At 36.2% G+C, this 26,428-nt stretch overlaps 2 protein-coding genes across 2 annotated transcripts; both read left to right on the top strand.

Annotated features, from left to right (window-relative positions):
* The first annotated feature begins 945 nt into the window (after window positions 1-945).
* On the top strand, window positions 946-3,769 carry LOC148789143 (uncharacterized). The gene is made up of 6 exons (XM_088877555.1): window positions 946-1,177; window positions 1,276-1,420; window positions 1,475-1,784; window positions 1,867-2,200; window positions 2,884-3,027; window positions 3,087-3,769. Exons 1-6 carry the CDS (start codon window positions 946-948, stop codon window positions 3,767-3,769), a joined length of 1,848 nt encoding a protein of 615 aa, XP_088733681.1.
* A 3,838-nt stretch (window positions 3,770-7,607) lies between these two features.
* On the top strand, window positions 7,608-11,339 carry LOC105155401 (heptahelical transmembrane protein 2). Its single transcript, XM_011071275.3, has 3 exons — window positions 7,608-8,063; window positions 8,445-8,607; window positions 10,316-11,339. Exons 1-3 carry the CDS (start codon window positions 7,804-7,806, stop codon window positions 10,976-10,978), a joined length of 1,086 nt encoding a protein of 361 aa, XP_011069577.1. The 5' UTR covers window positions 7,608-7,803; the 3' UTR covers window positions 10,979-11,339.
* The last annotated feature ends 15,089 nt before the right edge of the window (window positions 11,340-26,428 follow it).

The raw sequence follows: 26,428 nt of genomic DNA on the forward strand, positions 1-26,428 counted from the left end.
CGCCTGCGAGCTCGGCTGCTCTTCCCCTATTTTTCTAATTTTTTATTAATATAATATTAATAAATATAATATAATTTCTAATTTATATATAATTTATATTTGTAAATACAAGTTACAAATTTCTAATTTCGGCCTGTCCTTGTACTGCCATTAGAGCTGCCTATACGAGCTAGAGGAGGACAGAAAGCAACCTTTTTCTGCAGCAATTTTTAATATTTTTTCAGCTTTATTTCCTTGTCTTTTTGTTTGAAATTGTTATGTATTGGCAATGAATTATTTTGAGAAATTATTAAGAATGAAATCAGTTTATTTTCTTTCTCTCATCTCTCTGGTTCTCTCTTTTACCACCCCTTCTTCTCCTCCATTAAAATTCTGCAAACTCAACATCAAAGTTCTTTACATTTGGCCTCAGAGCCAGACAACCCTTGGACCTGAAAAACACACAAAAATGGCTGATAGCACACGATTAAAAGAAATACAAGAGGCTCAAAAGAAGACTGATGTTATGTTTATGGATGAAAGGGCTAGAAGGCAAGCTAGTGAAGATGAAATACAAAGCCATTTGGACCAAGTTATGGATGTACAAGAGGGGCTTCATGCCTTTGTGTTGAATGTGGAACATAGTCTGATAACTGTGTAACAACAACTTCAGAGTGTTGTTGAGCAATTGCAACAATACAATAGGAACAAGTCAATATTGGGAAAGGGCTTAACAACATCCGTGGATAAGGGATTATCATATAGAGCAGTTGTGCATAACACATTCAGACATGAAGGCACTAGCACCTTTATACAAGAGCAACAGACTCATCAAGGTATTGGATCCTACAATGCCTTGAACAAGCTGGATTTCCTTACTTTAATGGGGAAAATGCAAGGAGTAGGTTGAGGAGATATGCAAGATATTTCCAAATGATTCCTATACCAGAAGATCAAAAAGTACCCATGGCCTCCATATACATGCAAGGTAAACCAGAGCTTTGGTATCAAGGGTATACTAAAAAGAGAGAATTTCAGTCATGGGATGAGTTAGTGAAAAACATTCTTGAAAGGTTTGAAGATTTGGATAATGAGAGAGTAATGATTGAGTTTAACAAATCACATCATGAAACCACATTGAATGCTTATCTAGAAAGGTTTGAAGAACTTAAGGACCAAATGCTTATATTCAACAAAAGTTTGGAGGAAGAATTCCTCAAAATGAAGTTCATTAGTGGCCTCAAAGAGGAAGTTAAGTCATTTGTGTCCACTTGTAATCTAACTTCTTTGAATCAGGCTATGATGTTAGCAAGAAAGCAAGAACATACAGTTATGCTATACTCAAGAGAGCCCACTTACCAAACAGGAATATGTCCTCAAAACCACCTGCTAGACCACAAATCAGGAATCCTCCTCCCAGGAACTGCCCTCAAGGAAAAAGGTTCTTGATTGAAGCTGAAATGAAAGCAAAGAAGTAGAAAATTTTATGTTACAGATGCGATGAGCCTTATGCCCCAGGGCACAGATACAAATATAAGCAGGTCTACATGCTTCTTAGTAATGGAGAAGCTAGAGATTATGATGAGTCTGAGCAAGGGGAACAAACAGTTGAGGAGGAGCTGACAGTTTCCTTGAATGCCATGAAAGGAGATGACAGATGTACAACCCTCAAGGTCAATGGAACAGTGGGTGATAAAGAAATTCTTATCCTCATTGATTTAGGGTGCACTCATTGTTTTATTGATGAGAAAGTTGCTAGGGCACTAAGCTATGAGCTTGAGTATAATGAGCCTATGATCACTAAAGTTGCAGAAGCTTATTAGTAAACTGAAATGTCACCCATTCAATCCTTTGCTAGCTTGATGAGGAAAAAGAACCCTGAGGCAGATCGGGGAGCTGCTGTCAACCCACAAGGTTCAAGCTCAAAATGATGAAAACAACAGGATATTGGAATTGCTTCAACAATTTGAAGATGTCTTTCAAGAACCTAACTCTCTACCCCCTGAAAGAAATATACAACATTGCATTGAATTGTTGCCTGATGCTATTCCAAAGAAACAACTTCCTTACAGGTATGCTTATATCCAAAAGACTGAGATTGAGAAGATTGTGAAGGAGATGTTGGAAAATGGGATCGTAAGACCAAGCCAAAGTTCGTTTGCTTCACCAGTACTACTTGTCAAGAAGAAAGATGGAAGGTGGAATTGTGTGTTGACTATAGGTATCTTAACAAACTTACAGTTAAACATAACTTCCCCATACCTGTTATTGATGAGTTACTTGATGAATTGCATGGTGCCAAATATTTTTTTAAAATCGATTTGAGGTCAAGATACATTCAAATAAGGATGAGAGAAGGAGATATACCAAAAACTAGTTTCATCACTCACCATGGACATTATGAATTCTTAGTCATGACTTTTGGATTATGCAAAGCACCGTCTACTTTTTAAGCCCTTATGAATGTTGTTTTTGAACCATGCTTGAGGAAGTTCGTTTTAGTATTCTTTTATGATATCTTGGTCTATAGCAAAGATTAGGGAATGCACTTGATACACCTCAGAAAGGTGATTGAATTACTAAGGGGACACCAGTTATATCCTAGGAAAAGTAAGTGTACTTTTGATCAGCAAAAGGTGGAATACTTGGGACATTATTTCTCAAAAGGGTGTTGCTACCGATCCCCCAAAAGATTGATGGCATGCTTAAGTGGCCAGTAGCTACCTCTGTCAGAGCAGTTAGAGGATTTCTTCGGCTTACAGGATACTACAGAAAATTTATCAAAGTGTATGGAATCATTAGCAAGCCATTCACAGCATTGTTAAAGAAAGATGCATTTGAATGGAATTTTGAGGCTGAGTTGGCGTTTAATCAACTTAAGGCAGTTGATGATTTCTGCTCCAGTGCTAGCAATGCCAAACTTCACCAAGCCATTTGTAGTGGAGACTGATGCTTGTGGCAAGGGAATTGGGGTTGTTCTTATGCAAGAAGGCAGGCTTATAAATCTAAGCAAGGCACTAGCAACAAAGAATTTGGGGCTATCTACTTGTGAGCAGGAATTTCTTGAATTACTCTAACTATAACTAAATGGAAGCATTATTTGCAAGGGAACCATTTCATCATCAAAACTTACCAGAAGAGTTTAAAGCACATATTGGATCAAAGGGTAGATTCTATGCTTCAACAAAAGTGGGCGACCAAATTTCTAGGACTCAGTTATGAGGTCCAGTATAAGAGGGGGAGTGAGAATAGAGCAGCAGATGCTCTCTCCAGGGTAGGGCATGAAGAATCTGGATCCCATTCCAATGCTATCACTACTCATGTTCCATTGTGGATTAAAGAAGTGCAGGGCAGTTATGAGGGCAATACCTTATTCCAAACCATTCTTCAGGCAAAATCACTTGATAACTCCTCCGATCCAGATTACACTTGTGAAACAGGCATACTCAGAAAAGGAGGAAAAATATGTGTTGGAATCCATGGTGGTATTACAAAGAAAATCATTAAAGCAATTCATGACTCAGCTTTAGGAGGTCATTTAGGCATCAATGGGACTTATCAAAGACTCAAGTTACTGTTTTATTGGCCTACAATAAAAACTAATGTTCAAGAATGGGTTAAGAAATGTGAAATTTGTCAAAGTTCCAAGCATGAGAACACTCCTTATCCTAGTTTACTTCAACCACTGCAGATCCCTGAACAAGCCTGGTCATGTCTATCAATGGATTTCATTGAAGGCTACCTAGTTCTGAAGGTGAGGATTCCATTCTTATGGTGGTTGACAGGTTAACAAAGTATTCCCACTTTATAGCAGTCAAGCATCCATTCACAACTACTACCATTCGAAAGATTTTTTTTTTATATCTATAAATTGCATGGACTTCCTGTGAGCATTGTGACAGATAGGGATAAGGTGTTCACAAGTAGATTTTGGAAGGAACTATTTACATTGTCTGGAGTCTCCTTGTATATGTCATCAACATATCACTCTCAAAGTGATGGCCAAACTAAGAGGGTCGTCTAATGCTTAGAAAACTATTTGAGGTGTATGTGCCATAAAAAATCGAAGAAATGGGCACAGTGGCTTACATTGGTTGTATTTTGAGTTCAACACTAATTACCATACGGGATTAAAAGCTACTCCCTTTCATGCACTATATGGATACCCACCTCAACAGTTGTCAATTGGACTAATCTACAAAACCATCATTCTGAAGTAGAAGAGCTTATGCAAAAGAGGATCAAGGTGTTACAGCTGCTAAAGGGCAATCTTCATCAGGCTCAGCATAGGATGAACACCTATGCTGCTAAGAAAAGGATTTAAAGAGAGTTCATGGTTGGGGATGAGGTGTTCCTAAAGCTACAACCGTATAAGCAGTCTTCAGTAGCTCTTAGAAGACAACTGAAGTTATCTTCCAAGTACTTTGGGCCGTACTAGGTACTAGAAAGAGTGGGAAAAGTTGCTTATAGACTTGAGCTACCCCCAGGTTCTAGGATTCACACAGTTTTTCATGTGTCTCTCCTCAAGAAGAAGATAGGCTCAAAATACTTCCCCTCTGTTAATCTGCCTGAGTTGGTGGAAGAAGTGTTTAAAATATATCCAGCTGCAATCTTAGCACGAAGATTAATACCTCGCGACAACGTTCGAGTGCCTCAACTTCTAATATAGTGGTCACACTCTTCACGAAGCAGACGACATGGGAGGATTATCATGTGATCGCTGCAAGGTTCCCTGGTTTTGATCCTTGGGGACAAGGATCCAAAAAGGGGAAGGGAAATGTCGTGGTCTTAGAGCGAAACACGACTTTAGGAGGAAACCGTCCAATCCTGAAGACAAATGACGACCCTTCCATTGAAAGCACACAAGAAATTGGGGGGAAATTAAAATCCCTAAGGGCTGACAACGTCGTATTGGAAGGATTATGGCTTAATTAGTCGAAGGAATGAATTGGGGATTTTGCACGAGCTGGTTATTCACTTGAGGGCTTATCGCATGACACATGTACGGTGAAGGATGCGCATGAATGAAGATGCAGATGGGTTTCTAATTTTGGCATGTCCTTGTACTGCCATTAGAGCTGCCTATGCGAGCTAGAGGAAGACAGAAATCAACCTTTTTCTGTAGCAATTTTTAATGTTTTTCCAGCTTTATTTCCTTGTCTTTTTGTCTAAAGTTGTTATGTATTGGCAAGGAATTGTTTTGAGAAATTATTATGAATGAAATATTTCTGTTTCTCTCTTTTACCCACCTATTCTTATCCTCCATTAAAATTCTGCAAACTCAACATCCAAGTTCTTTACATTTAAATAAATATAAGCCATTGATTTTATAGATAAATATGAAGCATTGATCTAAATAAGAAAAGATATAAACCATTGATTTCTTTATCAAATCTCTACCGTTAATATATATAAAAGAAAATTCAGCGGTTCAAATTTGGGGGTTTAAATATCATTTTATAAGTAAAAAATTTAATTAAAATCACACGTAGGGCGCGTGTGTTGCACCCTCGCATGAGGGGGGTATTTTATTTCATTTTTAAAAACACAAGGGAATAAATTGAGAATATATTTTTTTTCACAAGAAGGTAAACTGCTATTTTCGTATAACACATGGAGGAGGGATGCATTTTGCCAAAATTAAGATTTAGGGATTCTAAGGTCAAGAAATAAACTTGAAGGACTAAATTGATTCTAAACGAAAACTTAAGAAACCAAATGATAAAAATATAACATAACCAATCCTTAACACATTTGAAAAAAAATAAGTACAAATATTTTTCGCTTAATTTTTTTAGTAATATTTATATAAAAAAAAGACATTCCATCTATTTTTATCTTAAAAAGTTAATTTACCTATGTTAATAAATCAATATATATTAATATAATTATATGAGTAATTATTTCTCCAATATAAAAGGTTTAAAGTATCCATCCATTTAAAAACCATCCAAATAAAGCCGAAATTCAAATTTTAATATATTGTGGCGGGAGTTGGAATAATCCCAAAATTGTAATTTTGATCATTGGCCCCTCCAAATCCTAGAAAATCCAGCAAACAACAGTCCCCTAATTGAAGTACACTCATAATGCACCTTTGTCACTTTTGTAATTAGTTATTATTTTTTAATATAAGCAATAATTACATTATTATACCAACATTTCAAAAAGCCGGCCAATATATTAATATAATTTTTAATAATCATCCATTCATATAAAATGAGATAAATGTCCACATATTTAATGGAATTCGAACCCATAATTTCAAACTTTGCTAAAAATACTCGACTTTAACTACTAAAGAGTTCTTGCAAAGGTTTAAAATAAACATTTATCAGCTTATTACTAAAATTAAGTTGAAAGTAGTGTTTTTGTTTTAACTTAAATGAAGATAATTTAAATCAAAAGTTACAAGCAATTCTGTATCAACTTCTACAATTTATTGATAGAAGTGAAAATATTAAGTTATTTTTTTAAATACTTAATTTAATTCTTTTCTATTTTTAACTTTTTCACTTTTTTAAAATACTCCCAATTTTTACTATTATTTAACTTATAATTTTCTGTAAAACTTATTTTCACTATAAAAATAGAAACTATCGCAATATCTCTAAAATTTAGACCTTGTTTTTATAATTAAAAAAAATATATTTTTCTTTTTAAGTAAAAGTAATTAACTATTATTTTTTTCTAAATAAGTTAATTAAGATAATCAATATTAATATTTAAGAACTCACAACAACAATAACAATCATATATTATACGTCGATATCAAATACCTAGTACTAAATAAAATAATACTTACTACTAAAATATAAATATGCTACATATTAATGTAGTCAAACTCACAACCTTATAATCATAGGGCCTCAGCCTCGTCAAGTGAATTAGGGGCAATAAATGTAAGGGATAATTACAATCCTCTCTTCTAAAGGTTTGATGTAATTACAAGTAGATTACCTGTGATTTGAAAATTATTTAGATAATAGTTAACAAAAAAGTCAGAAAAAATGACCAAATTACTCTCAGATGTCTTCACGCATTAATGCATGTGATGATGTATATCTTCATCGTTATAAGGATAGTTTAGTTCGAAAAAAATTATTTGATTTACAATAAGTCAATAATTAGTGAATCGAGAGTAAATATCAATTTTCATTTAGTTTTTTTTTGTTAATATCAATAAATTTAGTGAATTTTGATTAATAGTAAAACTTATTTGCTAAACAAAAATAAATATCATTAGTGCTAAATGTAATTTATCAAATTATAAAAAAATTTATATATAATTAAATTAAATTTTAGGAGAAAAAATTGTAATGATCGGTAAATGTAATTGATCACACAAATTATAAGAAAAAATAAAAAATTGACCACTCCCATCACATTGCTCACCTTCCGCCAAATTTCAATCTCTCAGACCAGTCGTACCAACTTTTGGGTTAGAAAATCACCTGCTTTCGACCTAAATTCGTAGCCACACGTGTGTGATTTTGTTTGGTGTTATTCGCTATTGCCTTTGACTTTCAAGAGTTTGTCATAGTATGTAGCACACCTGATTATATCTTCCAACAAATCAAATATACAGTGACACGGTATTCCTTGCGAGTATAAAACTGTCAGCGCCCCGCGTCAGAGCTCCAATCTTGGTGTTACATATACACAAATATCTGCATTATATGTGCAGGAGAGCGCATATACATACATACAGCTGTGTACATCGGAGCCGGCCAAGAAGGAAACGTCGTTATTCAGGTGGTGATTTCGCCGGAAAAGGTAGGGTCCGGTTTCCTCTTCCGGCGGAGGGTATATTGAGAGAGGAAAATGAAGAAACGAAGAGCAAGGAGCGGCTTCAGCTTTTCGGGGCAGGCGGCGGCGGCGGCCGGTGGCGGTGGTGGTGGTAGTAAGGAGAAGGAGAAGGAGAAGGCGAAGGCGAAGGGGAGGGTGCTGCTGAAGTACGAGGCGTTGCCGGAGTATTTGAAGGATAATGAGTTTATAAGGGACTATTACAGATGTGAATGGCCCTTGAAAGATGTTGTTCTCAGCATTTTCTCCTTGCACAACGAAACTTTGAACATTTGGACGTCAGTGCATCTCTCTCTCTCTCTCTCCCTCTCTCTCTCTCTCACACACACACACACAACTCCTTCCTCCTAAAACCACTTGATGATTAATTTCTGAATTTGTTATAAATAACTGAAGCACGATTTCTTGCTCTGTGTGTGCACTTTTCTGTTTGATTCAGCATTTTATTTGATATTTTCGTCCGGATTTCGTGAGCACTAATGCAAGTACCTGGATTTAATTCGACGGATAAAAGTTAAAAAACTTAAAATTTATTGAATTAATACATTCAAACATTTTAGAAATTATTTATAAAATAAGAAAATGAATTTGAAAATCCTCGAGATCCAATTTTACAATTGCAACTTCATAATCTGAGAATTGATGTTGATATTTTACAGGCATTTTTTGGGATTTATGATATTCATGGGGATGATGGTAATGAGCTTGACAGAGAAAATGAGCATCGAGAACGTGATAGCGACCTTGTTTGGGGAGAGAAGCGACGGATGGCTGACTTCCAAAACGATCTACAGATCCAACGCCTCCAATGCTTTCTTTACGGTTAGTGTTTTCTCATCTTGATTGCTATCCACCTTTGAGGAAAAAGAGCAGACGAAATACAAGAATATCTATATCTTTTTCTTCCCCTCATAATGTGTTCATATTTAATTAATTATGTAATAAGTATTATTAATTATTCTTGAAAATCATCACTAATCACGTGTCAAAGTACAGTTCATCCCATATATTAAATTGAAATTCATAAGTCTGTGGCTGATTAGAATTTCCCAACAAATTTGAGCATAATGGTACATCACTAAGTACATAAAAAAAGAACAAAATATGGGTCCCAAGCTCACATGTTGATTCCATGGACAAAGTTGTTCCTACAAGTCTGGTGTTGGTCCCATTCCATGTGATCATGGAATAAATTTTGTCTCGGGGAGTGGGATATCAATCACATGTTAAGTGCATTCGATCCAATGATACTTAATTTGGATAAAAATTTTCATGTCTTTCCATATGTCATCACTCTATTTCCATTTTTATGTGTTCAATATGACTTGCCAATTTTAATTAAAAAGTTATTCTTTTCCCTTGTTCAATTCTTTCGAATTTATTGGATCCTTTTCCGGTATGTATTTTTGTATTATCCTTCTAAAGTAGTGATTCCTCTTATTAATATCACATCATTTATTAGAACAAGAGAAAATTTTAGTGGAAGAGATTATATTTAAATGCATTCGAATAAGTTAATCATAATAGTTTTCTATCAAAGTGAAATAAAAGATTAAGCAGTGGTTTATGAAATTACAAAGGAAAATTCTTGGTCCGCTCAAGCACATAATAGAAGCACATTAATTAGCTGGTTTGCACCGCAAGGATCATTCTTGTTAAGACAATAATCTGTTTCAATAAGAAATAACAGAGCTTAATTATCAAATAAGAAAAGTAAGCTGTAGAATAAGATAAGTAAGCTGTAGGCAATGAGTATGCAATAGGAATCATCTGATTAGTCCTTAATTTAAGTTGTGGGCTTTTTCTCAAACAATACTCAATCAGGCACATGGCGCAGCCGACCTATACAACTGTCATATAGTTTATGCTGATTGAAATAACTTGTTGTAAGCTTATATTTTACACCTTTGGTCCTCCGAGATTGTTGAATATGCTTAAGCTACTTATATCCAACCTATAGAGAATCCCACCAGCCTATACAAGTTTAGATACTTTTTATTGAAAGATTCGAGCAGGTATTTCGATGGACATGTGATAGGAGAATTTTGAGTTGTGGACTTGCATGCAGAAGAAGGCACTGTGACTTTGTGCTCATGGTTGTGATGATATATACACATTGAAACCTATCAAGTGTTTATTTCTTTTATTGTGCACCTATTGCTGATCTATATATATCATGAAATATCTCTAATATTTCTCTATCACTTGATGAGTTTATTGAAATGTGGAATTTGTCCCAATATTGCATTCAAACCTACTGACGGCAGATTCAACTATACTCAGGAGTAAAATTGTAATTTTAACTGCCTTATTATAAATAGCTAATGTATAATTTTTTTATTGTAATTCACACAAAATCATCAAAGTATGAAAGTGATCTACTGATCTTAAGCAACCATAAATATAAGAGGTTTTACGTACATATTAAGTCTTGCAATTACTTTTTCTTTTCGTATTAAGTTCATAATTTGTCAAGAAAGATTCTGATAGAGGTACAATTACCTTCCAATTTCTATTGTATAATATGCAGGATTCTTATGTGGGACAGATTGCTCGATCACCAATCGTGCATGCCAGTAAAGATTCTGATTCAGTTCCCTTATGGCCTTGGCTTGTTTTCTTGGTGGGAGCAATGACCTGTTTGATATTCAGCACAGTGTCCCACCTCTTCGCCTGCCACTCCCAACGCTTCTACTACTTCTTCTGGAGACTGGACTACACCGGCATTGCCCTCATGATTATCTGTTCCTTTTTTGCCCCAATATACTACGCCTTCTCAGATCACCCCTACTGGCGCTTCTGTTATCTCTCCTCGATCACTTTAGTCGGCTTTCTAGTCGTTCTGACTCTACTCACACCGGCTCTATCAAGTAGCCATTTCAGGTCATTGAGGGCCGGCCTCTTCCTCTTCATGGGGTTCTTAGGAGTAATTCCGGCTACTCATGCAGTGATCCTCCACTGGGATCAGCACCAAATACGCGTGTCGCTTGTGTATGAGATCGTCATGGGGTTTTTGTATGGAATTGGGGCATTCTTTTACGTCACTAGGATCCCGGAGAGATGGAAACCTGGTGCGTTTGATATTGTAGGTCACAGTCATCAGATTTTCCACGTTTTTGTTGTTGCTGCTGCTCTTGCTCATTGTGCAGCCACCCTTATTATCATGGAATGGCGACGATGTTTGCCTGCTTGAGAATTTGCCAGTGAATTCTTTAACGGGTGTGTAAAGATTCTAGGAGGTGGAGTTTGTTTTTTCCTGTTTTTTGGGTTAATTTAATTCATTCGATTATCTTTTTTATTTCTTTCTATAGGCAGTTGACACTTTTCTGTTTGTTGTAAGGGAGCAGGCAGCATGTGTTTAAGCTTACACCAGTACTGTCTCTCTTGAATGTATTTGATTGTTAGATGTTATTGCCATTAGCTTCTGGGGAAAATGTTACTGACAGACTCTGTATCTCTCCAGGTTCAGAATGTAATTTCATGTTTTCTTCTGAGTTCTGACTGATCAGAATGAGTTTCTTCATCAACTCCAGGTAGTTCCTGGATTTTCTCCATTGTTGATGGTGGTTGAGTTTCTGAATGATCCTTTTATAACTATTTATGGTCGGTGGGGATTTCGAACACACTTTGCTATGATGTTGTGATTGACACGTATCATATTGAAAATTATCATATTAAATTACTTAAAAAGTGAGAACGCATTCCGATACCATGCATATCTTGCTGTGACATGATTGTGTAATGCTAACATGGGACAGAATATATATTACGTTCCCTGCCTTGACATGACGAGGAGCTTCATCAGAAACTTCAACATTCATTGTTGCCGGTGACTTAATTGAAAATATTATTTCATCTTATTTAGGAAGTGTTTCGAGCGTTTTAAAAAAATATTTTTTAGTTTTTGTAAAAAAATATTTTTATTTTTAAAACGATTAAAAAAGATGCATTTAAACCAAAAATAAAAGTACTTTGGGGTCTTTGTTGAATTCAGCTTCGTCCTCCATGACAGCAACTGCAACAACTCCAGCTTCTTCAGACTCTGTTTCTGCTATCCAAGAACTCACCTGAAGAAGTCGTGTTTTCTTGGATTACATTTCTATTAATGTAATTTGCACTTTCATTAGCTGGCGTTAGTAGCTTAGGTGGTTGTTGACGTGGCCTCCTGTTTGTTATTCAGTTGTAATTAGTTGGATAGTTCCTTCTTCCTCAACCGACTAATGTACCCATATTTAAAGAGTTGTTGTATCTTTTTTTCAGAATGAATGAGTCAGATTCTCTTCAATTTGGTTTGCGTGATTCTATAGCTTCGTGATTCATGGAGTTTATTTCTGATTTTATCATGGTATCAGAGCTATCACTTTGATGGTCTCTGCATACGAAAACCAAAAACAAAACAAGAATTTCTTAATCAACAGATTTAACACACCTGAAGTCTGTATTTGAAGAGAATGGCGAGCTCTTCAAGCGATATGACTGAAGCTCCTCCCAGAGCAACAGGAACTAGAACTGACCCTATGATGATGCGTGTTCAGAACCTGGAAACTCAAGGTAGGGTGATGGTTTCTGCCCCATTCAATTGCAACAATTGGTTATCCTGGAGTCGATCAGTTCGACTAGCGTTGGAAAGTAAGGATAAACTGGCCTACATTGACGGCTCAAGCATAAGACCTGCAATTGGAACTCCACAACACAAATAAGTGGAGGTTTACGGACTGTGTGGTGCGAACCTGGATCTTAAACACACTCCAAGGACTTGGTGAACGCATATCTATACGCGGCGTCACCAAGAGACCTCTGGTTGGAGCTTGAAGCTTGGTACGACGAGTGTGATGGAACTCTATTCTACAAACTTTAACGCGAAATTAGCTCTATTTCTCAAGGCAAAATGAGCGTGACAGCTTATTACACCAAACTGAAGCAGCTCTGGGATGAGTTACTGTGTCTCATGCCACCAGCTGTTTGTTCGTGCGGACTTTGCATTTGTGGATGTAACAGAATCAAGGCGGAACAGAACGATGCAAGTCAGCTAGTTCAATTCCTAATGGGTTTAAATGATTCCTACGATAATATACGCAGCCGAAATTCTTGTGCCATGATAGGATCGCATTTTGTGCTTATTTCATGTGGTATTTTGACCTATTTTGTGATCAAAATGCTCCTAATTAAATATTATTTTGCAGCATTAGGATAAATGAAATAGAAAATGAAGAAAACCACCAAAATAAAAATTCGAACATGACTCAAACTCAATTTTTGGCAAGAATTTGGAGCTACTTGGACTATCTTTTGATGAATGAAGAGTTTAACTAGGACTATAATTTTATTTCCTTAAGTCTTTTAGTTCAATTAGGAATCTACTTTTAATTCTAGTAGAATTAGGTATCTAGCTATTATATATAGGTGATGTAATTCACTTTAATAGTCAGCTTTGGAACTCTTGAGATCTCTATATTTTTATGATATTTTCTTACTTTGCTTTTCATGCATTCTTCCATTAGCATGTCTAGCTAGTTCTCTCATTCCGGTTGAAGACTTGGTGAATGCTTAAATCCAACGAGTTGTGAGATCTAATTTATGCTTTCTACTTTTATTCATACTGGTATTTGTGTTGTTATCTATGCTTTTATTATGAATAATCTGATTTATTGTCAAGAATATTTGCCTAGCCAATTGAACTTGTAAATCCGTAATTGTTTGTTTAATCCGATAACTAGTGGTAACATAGCAATTGATTATGTAGAAGTTTAACATTGTGTTGTGGGGAATGCACAATCTAACTTAAATAAATCCTCGTAGGAATTTAATGGTTAGAATTGGGCCTTTCTAGTTCTTAATGTTGTCTGTAAATTAAATCTTGAGAATGTTCTCAAGGTTGTTTACTGATTAAGGTTTTAATCAACAGACGTTCCTTGACTATCTACAAGGTAAGGAAAGGTGAGGTCGTTAGGTCGTACTAATGGCCATAACCAATTTATCTATCATAAATGATTGTTATCTTTGCATCTATGATCGACCGTGGAATTAACCATGATCCTGTCTTTAACTGGAATACTCTTCTCTTCTATTATCTCTTCTAATTTTATTAGCTTTTTAGTTTAATTTAGTTTTATTTTTATTCTTCTTCACAATCATAAACCCCCCCAATTATTTTTATTTTTATTTTGTGAAGAAATTAATTTAAAATCAATCCCTGTGGATGCCCTACTCACACTTCTACAAAAGTGTTTGTAGGAATTATTTTTGGTGGATTCGACACCCATCAAGCCACTTCCACTAGTCAACAAAGCTTACTCCATGGTTTTACGGGTAGAGAGGCAACGCATGGTTAATTCAGAGTACTCTGACGCAAGGGAGGCATCTGCCATGGAAGTTTATGAACAAAGGCATCCTACTCCTAACATTGGTCCTAGACAATTCATGAGACGCAAAGGACCTATGGATAAACGCAACCTTCTCTATGAACACTGTCATAAAACTGGACACAACGGAGAAACTTGCTTCAGCACGACTTTCCAAACTAGTACAAGGAATTACATGATTTACGAAAAAAACAGAGTAATGTGGGGAGAGCATATGTTATAACTAGCACAGAGGATAATGGACTGGACAAGTTGGGAAACTCTGACTGCAGCAGTAGCCAACTGATGCCTAAATTATTAGAGGCTTTATGCATGGTTCAGAACAAAGTTCCTCAGGATCCAATTAATGTTCATTTCTCCCGAGTTACAGAGATGACAGATATGGCTATGGACCGTCATATTTCAACATATTTCAATGCTAACTCTTGGATTGTGGACACATGAGCCACTTGTCACATCCTCAATACTCCCAAACAAATACGCCTACCTGATAATAGCATTACTCTAGCCACACAAAGTGGTGCCATTCAACTTTGTTCCAATCTTAAACTAACTAACGTGTTATTTGTTCCTAACCTTGCTCACAACTTACTCTTTGTGTCTCAACTCTGTAGTTCGCATCATGTCACGTTCTGATTTCATGGTTCCTTTTGTGTGTTGCAGGACCTGAAATCTAAGCAAGCTTTGCCTCTAGGAAAGTAGCATAGGCAGCTTTACTATCTGAGCAGCAAGTCTTTTTTTTCCTACTGCTGATTGTTCTAGTATACATACTGTACACGCCTTACTGTCTTCTTCAAATGTTGATAACTTTTCTCTCTGGCACCAAAGGTTGGGACATACGTTCCCTGATGTAATGAAACGTATTAAATCCTGACATATTCCTGAACCACACACAGATCTATTTGTAGTATTTGTCCTTTCTTCCTTTTTGTTGTAGTTAGTCTTGTATTGGTTCTTGCTTTGAACTCATACACATCGATATATGGGGGCCTTACAAATAGGCCACATTGTCAGGAGCTCAGTATGTCCTCTCAATCGTAGATGATTCTTCTAGAGCTACATAGACTTTCATACTGAACCATAAGTCTCAACCACTTCATACCTTGACTGTTTTCTTTAACCAAATCCTCACTCAGTTTGGCTGCAAAATCAAAACTGTTAGGACGAATAATGGTTCCGAGTTTATGAGTTCTAGTTGTCTTCATTTCTTCCAAAATGCTGGTGTATGTCACTAAAGGTCCTGCACCTACACACCCTAACAAAACGGAGTAGTCGAACGTAAACATAGGCATCTTCTACAGGTGGCTCGAGCACTCATGTTCCAGTCCATCTTCCTAGCCAATTTTAGGGGGATTCCATCTTGACTGCCACTCACATTATAAATAAACTTCCTACCTCTACCTTAAACTGGAAATTCCCATTTGAAGTCCTATACAAAACACCTCCTACCTATGAGAGTCTTAATGATAGGTGTCGAGACCACAAAAAATAATTCCTACTACACATGTGAAAGTAGGAGTAAGGTCGATTCCACAGAGACTGGGTTAAGTTGATTTCTTTAAAAGAAAAGAAAAATAATTGGCGAGGGGGGGTGTTTGATGATAAAAAGAAGTAATTGAAAACTAAATAAACTAGAAAGCAGTTAAAATTTACCTGGTGATAATATGAGAGAAAGCTTTTTTGGTTAAGGTTGTGATCATGCTTGATTTTTATGAGTTGATCATTGATGCAAAAATAACACTTGTATAAATAAATAAATCAATTATGGTTGTTGGTACGACCTATTCCTTACCTTTTCGTTAGCCAAGGTACGGCCGTTGGCTAGATCCCTAATTAACAGACAACCCTGGGAACGTCCACAAGATTTAATCTATTAACAGCATTAAAAATTAGAAAGACCTGATTCTAATCAACAAATTCCTACGAGGATAATTCGTTTAAACTAGATCATTCATTCCCAATAACATAACTAACTACTTTGACATAATTAATTATGCTACGTTGCTACTAAGAATTGAACTAAATAATTAATTACAAGGATTTGTAAAGTCCAATTAGCTAAACAAACCTTCTTGATAATGATCAATTGGCCACATTATTCATAAATCAGACGTTTGTAATAAAAGCACAGAGAATAGCATGAATATTCATTTAACAAGTGTAAAAAGAGCAGATTAGATCTCACAGCATATTATGAATCAAGCAATCACCATACCTTAACCAGAAAATAAAGACTTTATCCGAACATATTAATGAACACACTAAGAAGTGGAATTCCATTAACCCTGGCAATAAATTAAAACTAAAAGAGAGCGTATGAAAGTGAAGTAAGCTAATGAAAATAAAGTATTCTATTGAATTCAAAGTTGTCCTATAAATGGAGAGACCCCCCTATTTATAATTAAAGGCTCCTAGGAATCTAGACGTAGGGGGGGATAGGTACATGATTAGTTCTAAAAATATAAATATATTATAAATAATATATTTAAAGGAGTTCTTTCCAAATTTGAGCACATCATTCCTTTTTTTCTCTTCCGGAAATCATGCCTTTCCTTTCTTTATCCGTGTTGACCAAATCACTAAGCGTGGGCACGTTTAGTCAACCCCGCAAAATTGCCTTAAAATTTCCTTTTTCCTTTTTGATGCCCTCAATATCCGTTTTTGCCTTGATTTTTGCCATCTTCATCTCATCCTATCACTTTTAGTTGAATAAGCAATAAATTAATAAGATTTGGAGTATTTTGGCTAAAAAATGAGAATTAAACTACTATAAAATCATGACAATTTGTGTAGTTATCAAATACCCCTACACTTAACTCTTTGCTTGTCCTCAAGCAACATCAAAACCAATTATGCATTCAAAACTCCTTCCAAATTTGAACATATTCAAGGCAATTGTAATCATGTGCAAAGTAAATGACGTATTTTATTAAAAAGATAATTCAACATGTATCAAACAAGTTTTCACATAGTGACTATTATCAAAACCGATTATATAAAACTAGTGGACTATTTTCTCTCCGCTTTCCATCATTTTAAGTGTATAAATGGCTCAAGTGTATCTCTCGACACTTACTACGACATGTTTCACCATAAGCTTGCCTATACACCACATCTCCACCCCTTTGAAATATGCACATATATGGATCAAAAGGTCTTTGAATTTGGTTGTAATGGGACTTTGGTTTGGGGGTATGATATGAGGACAATGAGGTTAAATTTCAAGAAATCAAGTAAAGCACCAAAAAGAAATTTGAGTGAACAATAATACGAAGCTCTCAAAGTTTACCCTCAATTTTTTTTGACAATTTCTTGAACTATGCCTTTCTTATTTCTTTTGGAGAGTTCATACATTTTTTGCTTTTTCTCTGTTTCTTCTCTTTTTTTTTTTTTTCGGTGGCAAGAAAATTGCTTTCTTTTTTCTCTTTTTGCCACTTGGGTTTTTTTTTTCTTTTTCTTTTCTTTTTCTCCTCTCCATTTTTTTTTTTGTGATAGGTATAGAACAAGAAAATTGATGTCAGTTCCTACAAAGTAAAGAAGACCACAATTTTGGAACCCCCACACTCATTTCGAGATATATCTTTTAAGTGCATAAATCACAAAGGTCAATTCTCCATTTTGAGAACTTATTCTTTTGAACATAAACCCACTTCCCTTGATGCTCTAATAATTCTTGGAAGAGTCAAAATCAAGGGTTTAAACAAACGACATAATATGTTTGTGTATAATGGGTTGTATCAACAAAATAGGTCAAAAGGGCTCAAACGGGTTCTCTAAAGTTTAAAATATGTATGGTGGTTAAAGAAGACTGAAAGTGGTTTCTAATGTCTTTACCATATCCAAATAAATGCACATTTGTGTGGCCTCGATGTGGTTCAAGGCAAGTTTTAGGAAGTCAAGCCATAGAAGTTTTTCTCTCAAGAAAGGATGAAATTCAACATGAATGAATATATCAAGCTCAAAATATCACGAGGTATTTTTAGTCCACTAATCCTATATCAAAAGATTTTAACTCAAGTCATTTTGATAAAAATAAGTTTTCAACTTGTGAATTATCCTTAAATATAAAACATGCATTCTTTTGCACATAACCTTATTTAGCCAAGAATATTCCAAAATTGAAAGGGGTTTCATCATGCCAAAAGTTTTTCAAAAATATGTCAAAAAAATTTTCACGTCAAAAGGAAAAGGAAAAATTTTCACAAGGCTCATTCCTCAAAAGTTTTTGACCAAGCGCATTTCCATCAAGCATCAAGCACAAAAATATCTTTTCAAGCAATTTCAACAACCACGTTCAACAACCACGTTCAACAACCAATAAGAACAAAAACCATTTTCAACAAGCAACCAACAACAACCAATTTCAACAAGCAACCAACAACAACCAATTTCAACAAGCATGATCAACAACAATACCCCCACAATTAAAATTCATATTGCCCTCAATGTGGACCATGACATGCATCTAAGGGTTAAAATTAAAATGAGAGAGAGTTTAATGAAGCGTCCCTGAGTGCATGCTGCAAAGAGCTCATGATGTGGGTGGGTGCCTTGGTGTTAGCCCGATGTGTTCGAATAAGCACATTAAATTGGCCTCTATTCGAGCGACTATTCAAGCGATGTCATCGAAGGTTGTTTGTTGTGGGTTTGGTGGTGGTTGTGTTCTTGCCGTGTTGGTTTCCCCTAATGCTGTTGCTTCCGTTGTTTTCTTCTCCTTCATCAGCACTTTCTTCTTCCTCATCCTCATCATCTCCATCATTGTTGTTTTCCTCCTCGGTGCCTCCGTCCTTGTTTGAGTTATTATCGTGAGATGGTCTTGAAGTGGAGGGTGTATCTTCGGTGGGTGATCGTCTTGCATCCACAAACTCAAAGAAATTACTATTCCTAGTGACAAGGCCCATTCGTGTTAAACTAGCCATGTCCAATTGTTCCAACTCACAAGCAATATGGAGGTTGTGATTAGAAGGGCGAAAAACACCATGATTTATTGCAATTAAAGTGATGTAGGAACCAAGAAACTAAAGCACGATTTCAGTTAAGGGATGATTGAAATTTTGTAGCCAACCAAAATCCAAGGTTAACTTTAATTCAGTGTAACATACACCATAAAAAGAACAACTCAGGTTTAGAGCAAATTCCAAACGTATCTCTACGACCGGAAAAGTTGAAAACAAAGAAACGATGAACATACTTGAGCACTGGGTTTTTCAAGTAACGGCTTTTCGATCTACTTGGATGATATGCAAGTGAATCAGTAGATAGTTTACTCCATTCTTTGATAGGATTAAAGTCCTCACTGTAATCAAATAAAGAATTAATGTACTCGTGAGTGCGTGCATTTTCAGAAGTTGTGAAACCCAGTGCGATATTGAATGTAGTTAAAGACATAGAAAAGTGTTGTCCCATCAGATGAAATTTAACTACTCCTGGCGTGTCTATCGTGAGTGATGATGGAGTAGTAAATTCATAAGTGGTATAGAATTCTCTCGTGAGTTCAATATAAGCATGCTCAGTGCTATTAAAGAAACATTGCCAACCAATATTCTCGATCAGTAAGTTACTAGTCTCAATAGCATGCAAACTACGTAAAGTATCAGTATGCATTATTTTGCATGGTAGAATATTACGAGTGCAGAGTAGTGTGTACCGATCCTTCGCTGCGCGGGTTGTGAATTTGAGCTTCCCGCCAAGTGTTTTTGATGATGTTGGAAGTATGCTTGGGCAGTGTGTGCTACGGGAACGGGATCCCGACTGGAGGAGGATCCTTCTTCTCGGCTCCTTTTTTCGGCTACTCATCCTAAATTAACTGAAAAGAAAATAAGCACGAGAAAATAAAAATTAGAAGAAGATAGAGAGAAAAAGAATAGCAAAACCGTGCACCGATGGAGCAAATACGTGACAGCGGCAGCAATGGTGGAGATGGGTTTCTGTTGGCGTCACGAAGGAGATGAGAAATAGCAGCGGATCAGCGGCGAAGAGGGAGAAACCGAATAGCTGTTTGACTGTCGGAAAAGGGAGAGAGAGAACGGCGATGGTGGTTGTGGAGGAAAACAGCAACGACGATGGCAAATAGTGACTGGGAAAGAGCAATGATGGTTTGAGACAGAAACGGTGGAGGTTCTCCGGTGAGTGGGTGGCGATGCGACGGATTTGGCTTCACGGGCGGCGACGACAAACGACGACGTGATGGTGAGAGATGACAACGTGGGTGTTGGTTTCGGTTGCAAGCTGTTGCTGTGGAGTGGTGATGGTGATGGTACGACGATGGGCTGCGGCGGCGATGGATTTCAGGCGGCGGCAAGCAATTTCCGGTGAGATGGCATCGGTTGTACAGTTGAGAGAGGTTGGTTGTGGGTGGCAGATTTGAAGCTGGTGTTTATGAGCTGAGATAGAGAGAGGTCTTGGTCAAATAGATGATGGAAAGATTTTGACCTAATTTACCTTTTTTATTTTGATTTTTTTGATTTTTTTAAATATTATTATTAATAAATAAAAAGAAAAGTAAATGAGGGTTGGTGGTACTTAACAACAAACAAAGTGTCACTAAGCATGGGCACACTTAAAGGAAACTTCAAATCTGTTGTGGTGAAGTGAGCCAAACATATTAGGAAGGCCTTTTAAGCGTGGGCACGCTTAATAAAATTAGCAAATCTGTTTGGTTTGGTCTTCCAAATAGATTTTGATACTTCATTATGCGTGGGCATGCATCGCAAAACTTCAATAAAAATGCTAAAATCGAAACAAAAAGAAAGCATAGAAATTTCATGTGTTTCCTCCCATGTAGCGCCTTTCTTTAACGTCTTTGACTAGACTGAGAGAGGTGTATTTAGGTAAAGGTGGGCTCCACAAGTTGAATTTTCTCAATTGTTGGTGCTTGAAAATCCTCGTAGAAAGGCTTGAGCCGATGTCTATTCACCTTGAACACCTTGTGTGTTGTGGGATTCTAGATTTGGACTACACCATGAGGGAAAACATTAGTAATAACAAAAAGTCCTATCCATTGAGAACGTAACTTACCCGGGAACAACTTGAGCTTAGAATGAAAGAGAAAAACTTTTTGCCCAACAACGAATTCTTTTCGAGAAATAGTGCGATCATGAAATGCTTTGGCTCTTTCCTTGTAGATTTTTGAATTCTCATAAGCGTCATTAGGTAGCTCCTCAAGTTCTTGTATTTACAACTTTCTTTTCCCTCCCACTTCATCTATTGCCAAATTGAATTGTTTGATTGCCCAATATGCCCTATGCTCAAGTTCGATAAGGAGGTGACAAGATTTACCATAAACCAAACGATATGAAGACATACCTATGGGAGTCTTGTACGCCGTACGATAAGCCCAAAGTGAGTCATCCAAGCGTGTGCTCCAATCCTTTCCGTTGGGGTTCACCGTTTTCTCGAGTATGGATTTGATCTCTCAATTGGAGACTTCCACTTGGCCGTTTGTTTTGGGATGGTAGGCAGTCGATATTCGATGAGTGATATTGTATTTCTTGAACAATGCATCGGCCACCTTGTTGCAAAAATGGGTTCCTCAGTCGCTTATAATTTCCCTTGGCATACCAAATATAGAGAAAATATTAGCCTTGACAAATTTCACAATAGTTTTAGCGTCATTGGCTCGAGTGGCTTTTGCCTCTACCCATTTGGACACATAATCTACTCCTAAAATGATGTAGGATTTGCTAAAAGAAGATGGGAAGGGGCCCATAAAGTCGATCTCCACACGCCAAACACTTCACACACAAGTATTGGGGAAAGGGTCATTTGATTACGAGGTCCAAGGTTTCCTACTTTTTGGCAATTTTCACATGATTTACAAAGTAGATATGCATCTTGAACATACTTGGCCAAAACAAGCCACATTCCAGCACTTTTCGTGATGTCCTTTTCGGTCCAAAATGACCTCCACATGCATATGAATGACAAAACTCAAGAATTGAGGGGATTTCAATTTCAGGTACGCACCTTCGAATAATTTGATCTAAATAAAATTTACACAAGTAAGGTTCATCCCACACATAGTATTTGGTATCGCTTTTGATTTCGTCTTTTCTTGCTCTAGTCAAATCTCATGGAAGAATGCCGGCTAAGAAATTGACTATATCAGCGTACCATGGGGTGACCCCTTGAATGGTTTGAAGATGTTCATCCGGGAACTCATCATTTAGAGGTAGTTGGTTTTCGTTGGTGACCAATCGGCTAAAATGGTCAGCTACGAGGTTCTCTGCTCCTTTCTTGTCTTTAATCGTCAGATCAAATTCTTGCAACAGCAATATCCATCTTACCAGTCGTGGCTTTGATTCTTTCTTTCACAATAGGTATCTAAACGAAGCATGGTCAGAATACACAACAACTTTAGTACCAAGTAAATAATAGCGAAATTTCTGTAAAGCAAAAACAACAGCCAAAAGTTCTTTTTCCATTGTTGTGTAATTGCTTTGAGCACTATCCAACATTCATGATGCATGTGAGGGTCTTTTCCAATCTTTTGGCCTAGGACAGCCCCTGTGGCGTAATTACTGGCGTCACATATTATCTCAAAAGGGTGGTTCGAGTCAGGGGGCGAATCACTGGTGCTGATGTTAGGGAGTCCTTTAACTTGTCAAAGGCTTTCTCACAAGCCTCATCAAACTCAAAATTTACGTCTTTCTGCAGCAGCGCGCACAATGGTTGGGCAATTTTTGAGTAGTCCTTGATAAACCGTCGATAAAACCTTGCATGTCCTAGAAAAGAACAAATCTCCTACACACTGGCGGGGTAAGGCAAAGATTTTATGACGTCTATTTTAGACCTATCTACTTCTATCCCCCTAGAAGACACGATATGTCCTAGAATTAAACCTTGATCTACCATGAAATGGCATTTTTCATAATTCAAACCGAGGTTTTTTTCTATGCACCTTTCAAGTACTTTAGTTAATTTTTCCAAACAATCTACAAATGAGTTTCCGTAAACAGTAAAATCGTCCATGAAAACTTCAATTAATTTTTCAACAAAGTCGGAAAAAATACTAACCATACATCTTTCAAAGGTAGCGGGCGCGTTGCACATACCAAAGGGCATTCTTCTATAGGCGAAAGCTCCGAATAAGCATGTGAATGTTGTCTTCTCTTGATCTTCGGGCGCCACTGAAATTTGATGGAAACCTGAATATCCATCAAGACAATAATAATGAGAAGACCGGCTAACCTCTCTAACATTTGATCTGTGACGTCCGTAGAATTTTTCACGTAATTGGGAGACTAATTGGTAATTATTAGAAATTTAGATTTAATTAGTAAATAAATTATAGATTGAATTTGAGATATAATAAAACTTGAACGGATTAAATTGGAGTTCGTTATAATATTTGGGGATAAATTATATTAATTAAGAAATTTAAGAAGGACGTAATGGGTATTTTGAGAAAAGTTTAAATTAAATTAAAAAAAATTAGAAAAAGATGAAACAAAAGGAATAGAAAAGAAAAAGAAAGGAAAATGAATTGGCGGAGGGGTGGGCCATCACCCACCGGCCCACCCCCATGATAAGCACATAATATATATATCACAAGTCTTTCAAGGAGCCTTGAGAGTGAAAAAAGCATAGGAAGTTGCCCCTTCAAGATAATGCCCTGAGGTCTTTATCTTGAGTAAGCTTTATTACACCCAGGGGAAAACCAAAGCCTCCGATCGAGGAGGCGAGAGCTTCTTCGTAGAAGGAGCTCGAAGCAGACATCTATCGGAGGCAAGATGAATATAATATTGTCAAACCATTTCACTGCATATTCTGTAATTTTTCTGTTCTTCTTCAGTTGACGCGGGAGGTAAGAATTTTAATTTTAATTCTTATTAATTTATATAATTATATTATTTAATTAGTTCGTTTATTAAATATTGTTTATACTAAGCGATGTACCATTTAATCGGAATATTTTACGGGTTTGGCTATTTAAAATAGTGTCGAATTAAATATTAAATTGGATATAAAAATGATATTGTTGGTCGATTAGATTGTTAAATTTATTAGATTTGAATATTACTATAGTTAATTTATATAATTCCATCGGAATTATTAACCAAATACGCAATTATATATATTATTATTCGATTAAAGTGTATAATAACGAGAAATTGATAGAAAATTCATAAAAATATTCCAAAAATTATATTTAATAAATGGTATGTTAATAAGAGGAAAAATGAAGATTTGTATTTCGATAGAAATGAAATATTAAAGAATTATTAGAAATTGTACAAATGACATTCAATATTATATTTTAAAGAAATTACGATATTCTCGATATATTAATTGTGTATGGTATAACTCATTATAGGATACGGGGGTGAGGTGAAAGGACTGACAATTAGTGATTGAGTAGAAAGAAACGTTGTGAGGTTGAGGTAAGTAAATAATTAGTATTATCTATATATGTTCCATTTATTTGTGATATTGCTGTTATATAAATTTGTGGTTCATGCTGATGTAGGTTTATCTGAAAATATATGAATAGTGAATGATTTAATTTGATTGACGATATTGTGTACGTGGAATACGAAGATGTTGAAATATTATGTTTGCTGTTTGATGTGTTGTGGATGTTTTAAAATGATAATATGTTGATATATTATTTTATGTTACTAGTTGCTTACAAGAATGGTGATATGTGGATATGAGGGAGTGGTAGAAATTAAATATAATTGTGGTGTGAATACCCCTTGATGTGTTGAAAAGCCTATAAGGTGAAATGATATGAAAAAGATGTGAAATGAAAAGAGCGATGTTGCGATATGAAAAAGAGGTGAAATGAAAAGAGCGATGCTGCGATATGAAAACAAAATATATGATATGAAAAGAGCGATGATGCGAAATGAAAGAGCTATGATGCGAAATGAGATTGATGAGCCGGTTGTCAAGGGGATTCACTTGAATTTATATAACGTTGAGACTGAGTTGACGGAAAAAACACGATATCACCTTCTGGTAAGCAAACTAGGAAAAAGAAAGTTTAATTGATTATTTTATTGTGAGATAGCTATGTGGTGTACTACAATTATGATGGAGTTAAATTGACTGTAATCCATGCATGTTGCTACTTGTCCTCTTTGGGTTGTGTTTGATATACATATATAGATAGGGCTGATTATTACTTACTGAGTGGCAGGCTCATCCCTCTGTTGGCATTTTTTTTCAGGAGTAGACTTTGAGGTGTCTGACTGTTGAAGAATAGGTCTACGCACTATATTCAGGCAGGTCGGGCCAGTATGTTGTTTTCTCCTCTTGTCAGTTAGAGTACAGATCATATTTTGTTGTATAGAGGGAACGTAAGCATGGAGATTACTCGTGGTGTTTGATATGTATATATATAATATTGTGGGTTCATAATACCTATTATGACGTGTTGGGATTACGTATGCAAATTGATTAGATGATTATGTGCAAATGTATATATATATATGAACACAGGGATTACTATAACTATGACGTTTAGGGTAGATATAGCTCTTGTAGCGAAGGGGGTGCTACATTAGGTGGTATCAGAGCAGGGATTAGATTTCTTTGGGATAGTAGATGAAATGTTATTTTATACTTAAGGTGTATATGTTAGGAATCTACTCACATGTGTGTATTTTATATAGGATGGAAGCGTCAAGAGAAAACGCTGTTGGCCCAGCTGAGTCAATAGAGTCTGTGCAGGGTCATGATTCAGGTTCAGAACATCAGGGGTTAGAATCCCAAAATAGAAATGCCCCACAATCAGAAATAACCCTTTTATGCAACAGTTTATGAAAATGATGCAGAGGATGGCTCCACCGCCATAATCACAACCACAAGATGCAGTTATTGACAAGAATTATGAAATAGTGAGGAGACAGGGGGTAAAGGTATTTGCCGGTACAACTGACCCTGCTGAAGCAGAGGAATGGCTGAGAAATACGGAAAGGGTGTTAGACAGAATCGAGTGTACTTCTGAGCAAAAATTGAGGTATGCAGTGTCCTTACTGGAGAAAGATGCCTTAGATTGGTGGGAAACAGTCCTAGGGAGCAGGAACCGACCTGCCACTTTGACGTGGAATGACTTCTTGAAAGAATTTGCTGACAAATATACCCCATCAGTCTATAGAAACCGTAAAAAAGTTGAATTCCTGGAATTAAAGCAGAATGAGTTATCTGTTGCTGAATATGAACTACAATTTTTTGAGATTGTCAAAATATGCCCCAAAAGAAGTGAGTACCGATGAATTGAGAAGAGACAGATTTGAAAGGGGGTTGAGACTTGAGATCCGCGAGAAAATAGCAAT

The sequence above is a fragment of the Sesamum indicum genome, linkage group LG2, assembly GCF_026168435.1.
Source record: "Sesamum indicum cultivar Baizhima isolate 11 linkage group LG2, ASM2616843v1, whole genome shotgun sequence".
NCBI lineage: Eukaryota > Viridiplantae > Streptophyta > Magnoliopsida > Lamiales > Pedaliaceae > Sesamum > Sesamum indicum.

Coding starts and splice junctions, on each gene's coding strand:
- LOC148789143 (XM_088877555.1), top strand. CDS start 946: ATGGCCTCCATATACATGCAAGGTAAACCAGAGCTTTGGTATCAAGGG. Junction 1,421..1,474: donor AACTGCCCTCAAGGAAAAAG/GTTCTTGATTGA, acceptor TTTATGTTACAG/ATGCGATGAGCCTTATGCCC. Junction 3,028..3,086: donor GAATTTGGGGCTATCTACTT/GTGAGCAGGAAT, acceptor ATTATTTGCAAG/GGAACCATTTCATCATCAAA.
- LOC105155401 (XM_011071275.3), top strand. CDS start 7,804: ATGAAGAAACGAAGAGCAAGGAGCGGCTTCAGCTTTTCGGGGCAGGCG. Junction 8,064..8,444: donor GAAACTTTGAACATTTGGAC/GTCAGTGCATCT, acceptor GATATTTTACAG/GCATTTTTTGGGATTTATGA. Junction 8,608..10,315: donor CCTCCAATGCTTTCTTTACG/GTTAGTGTTTTC, acceptor TATAATATGCAG/GATTCTTATGTGGGACAGAT.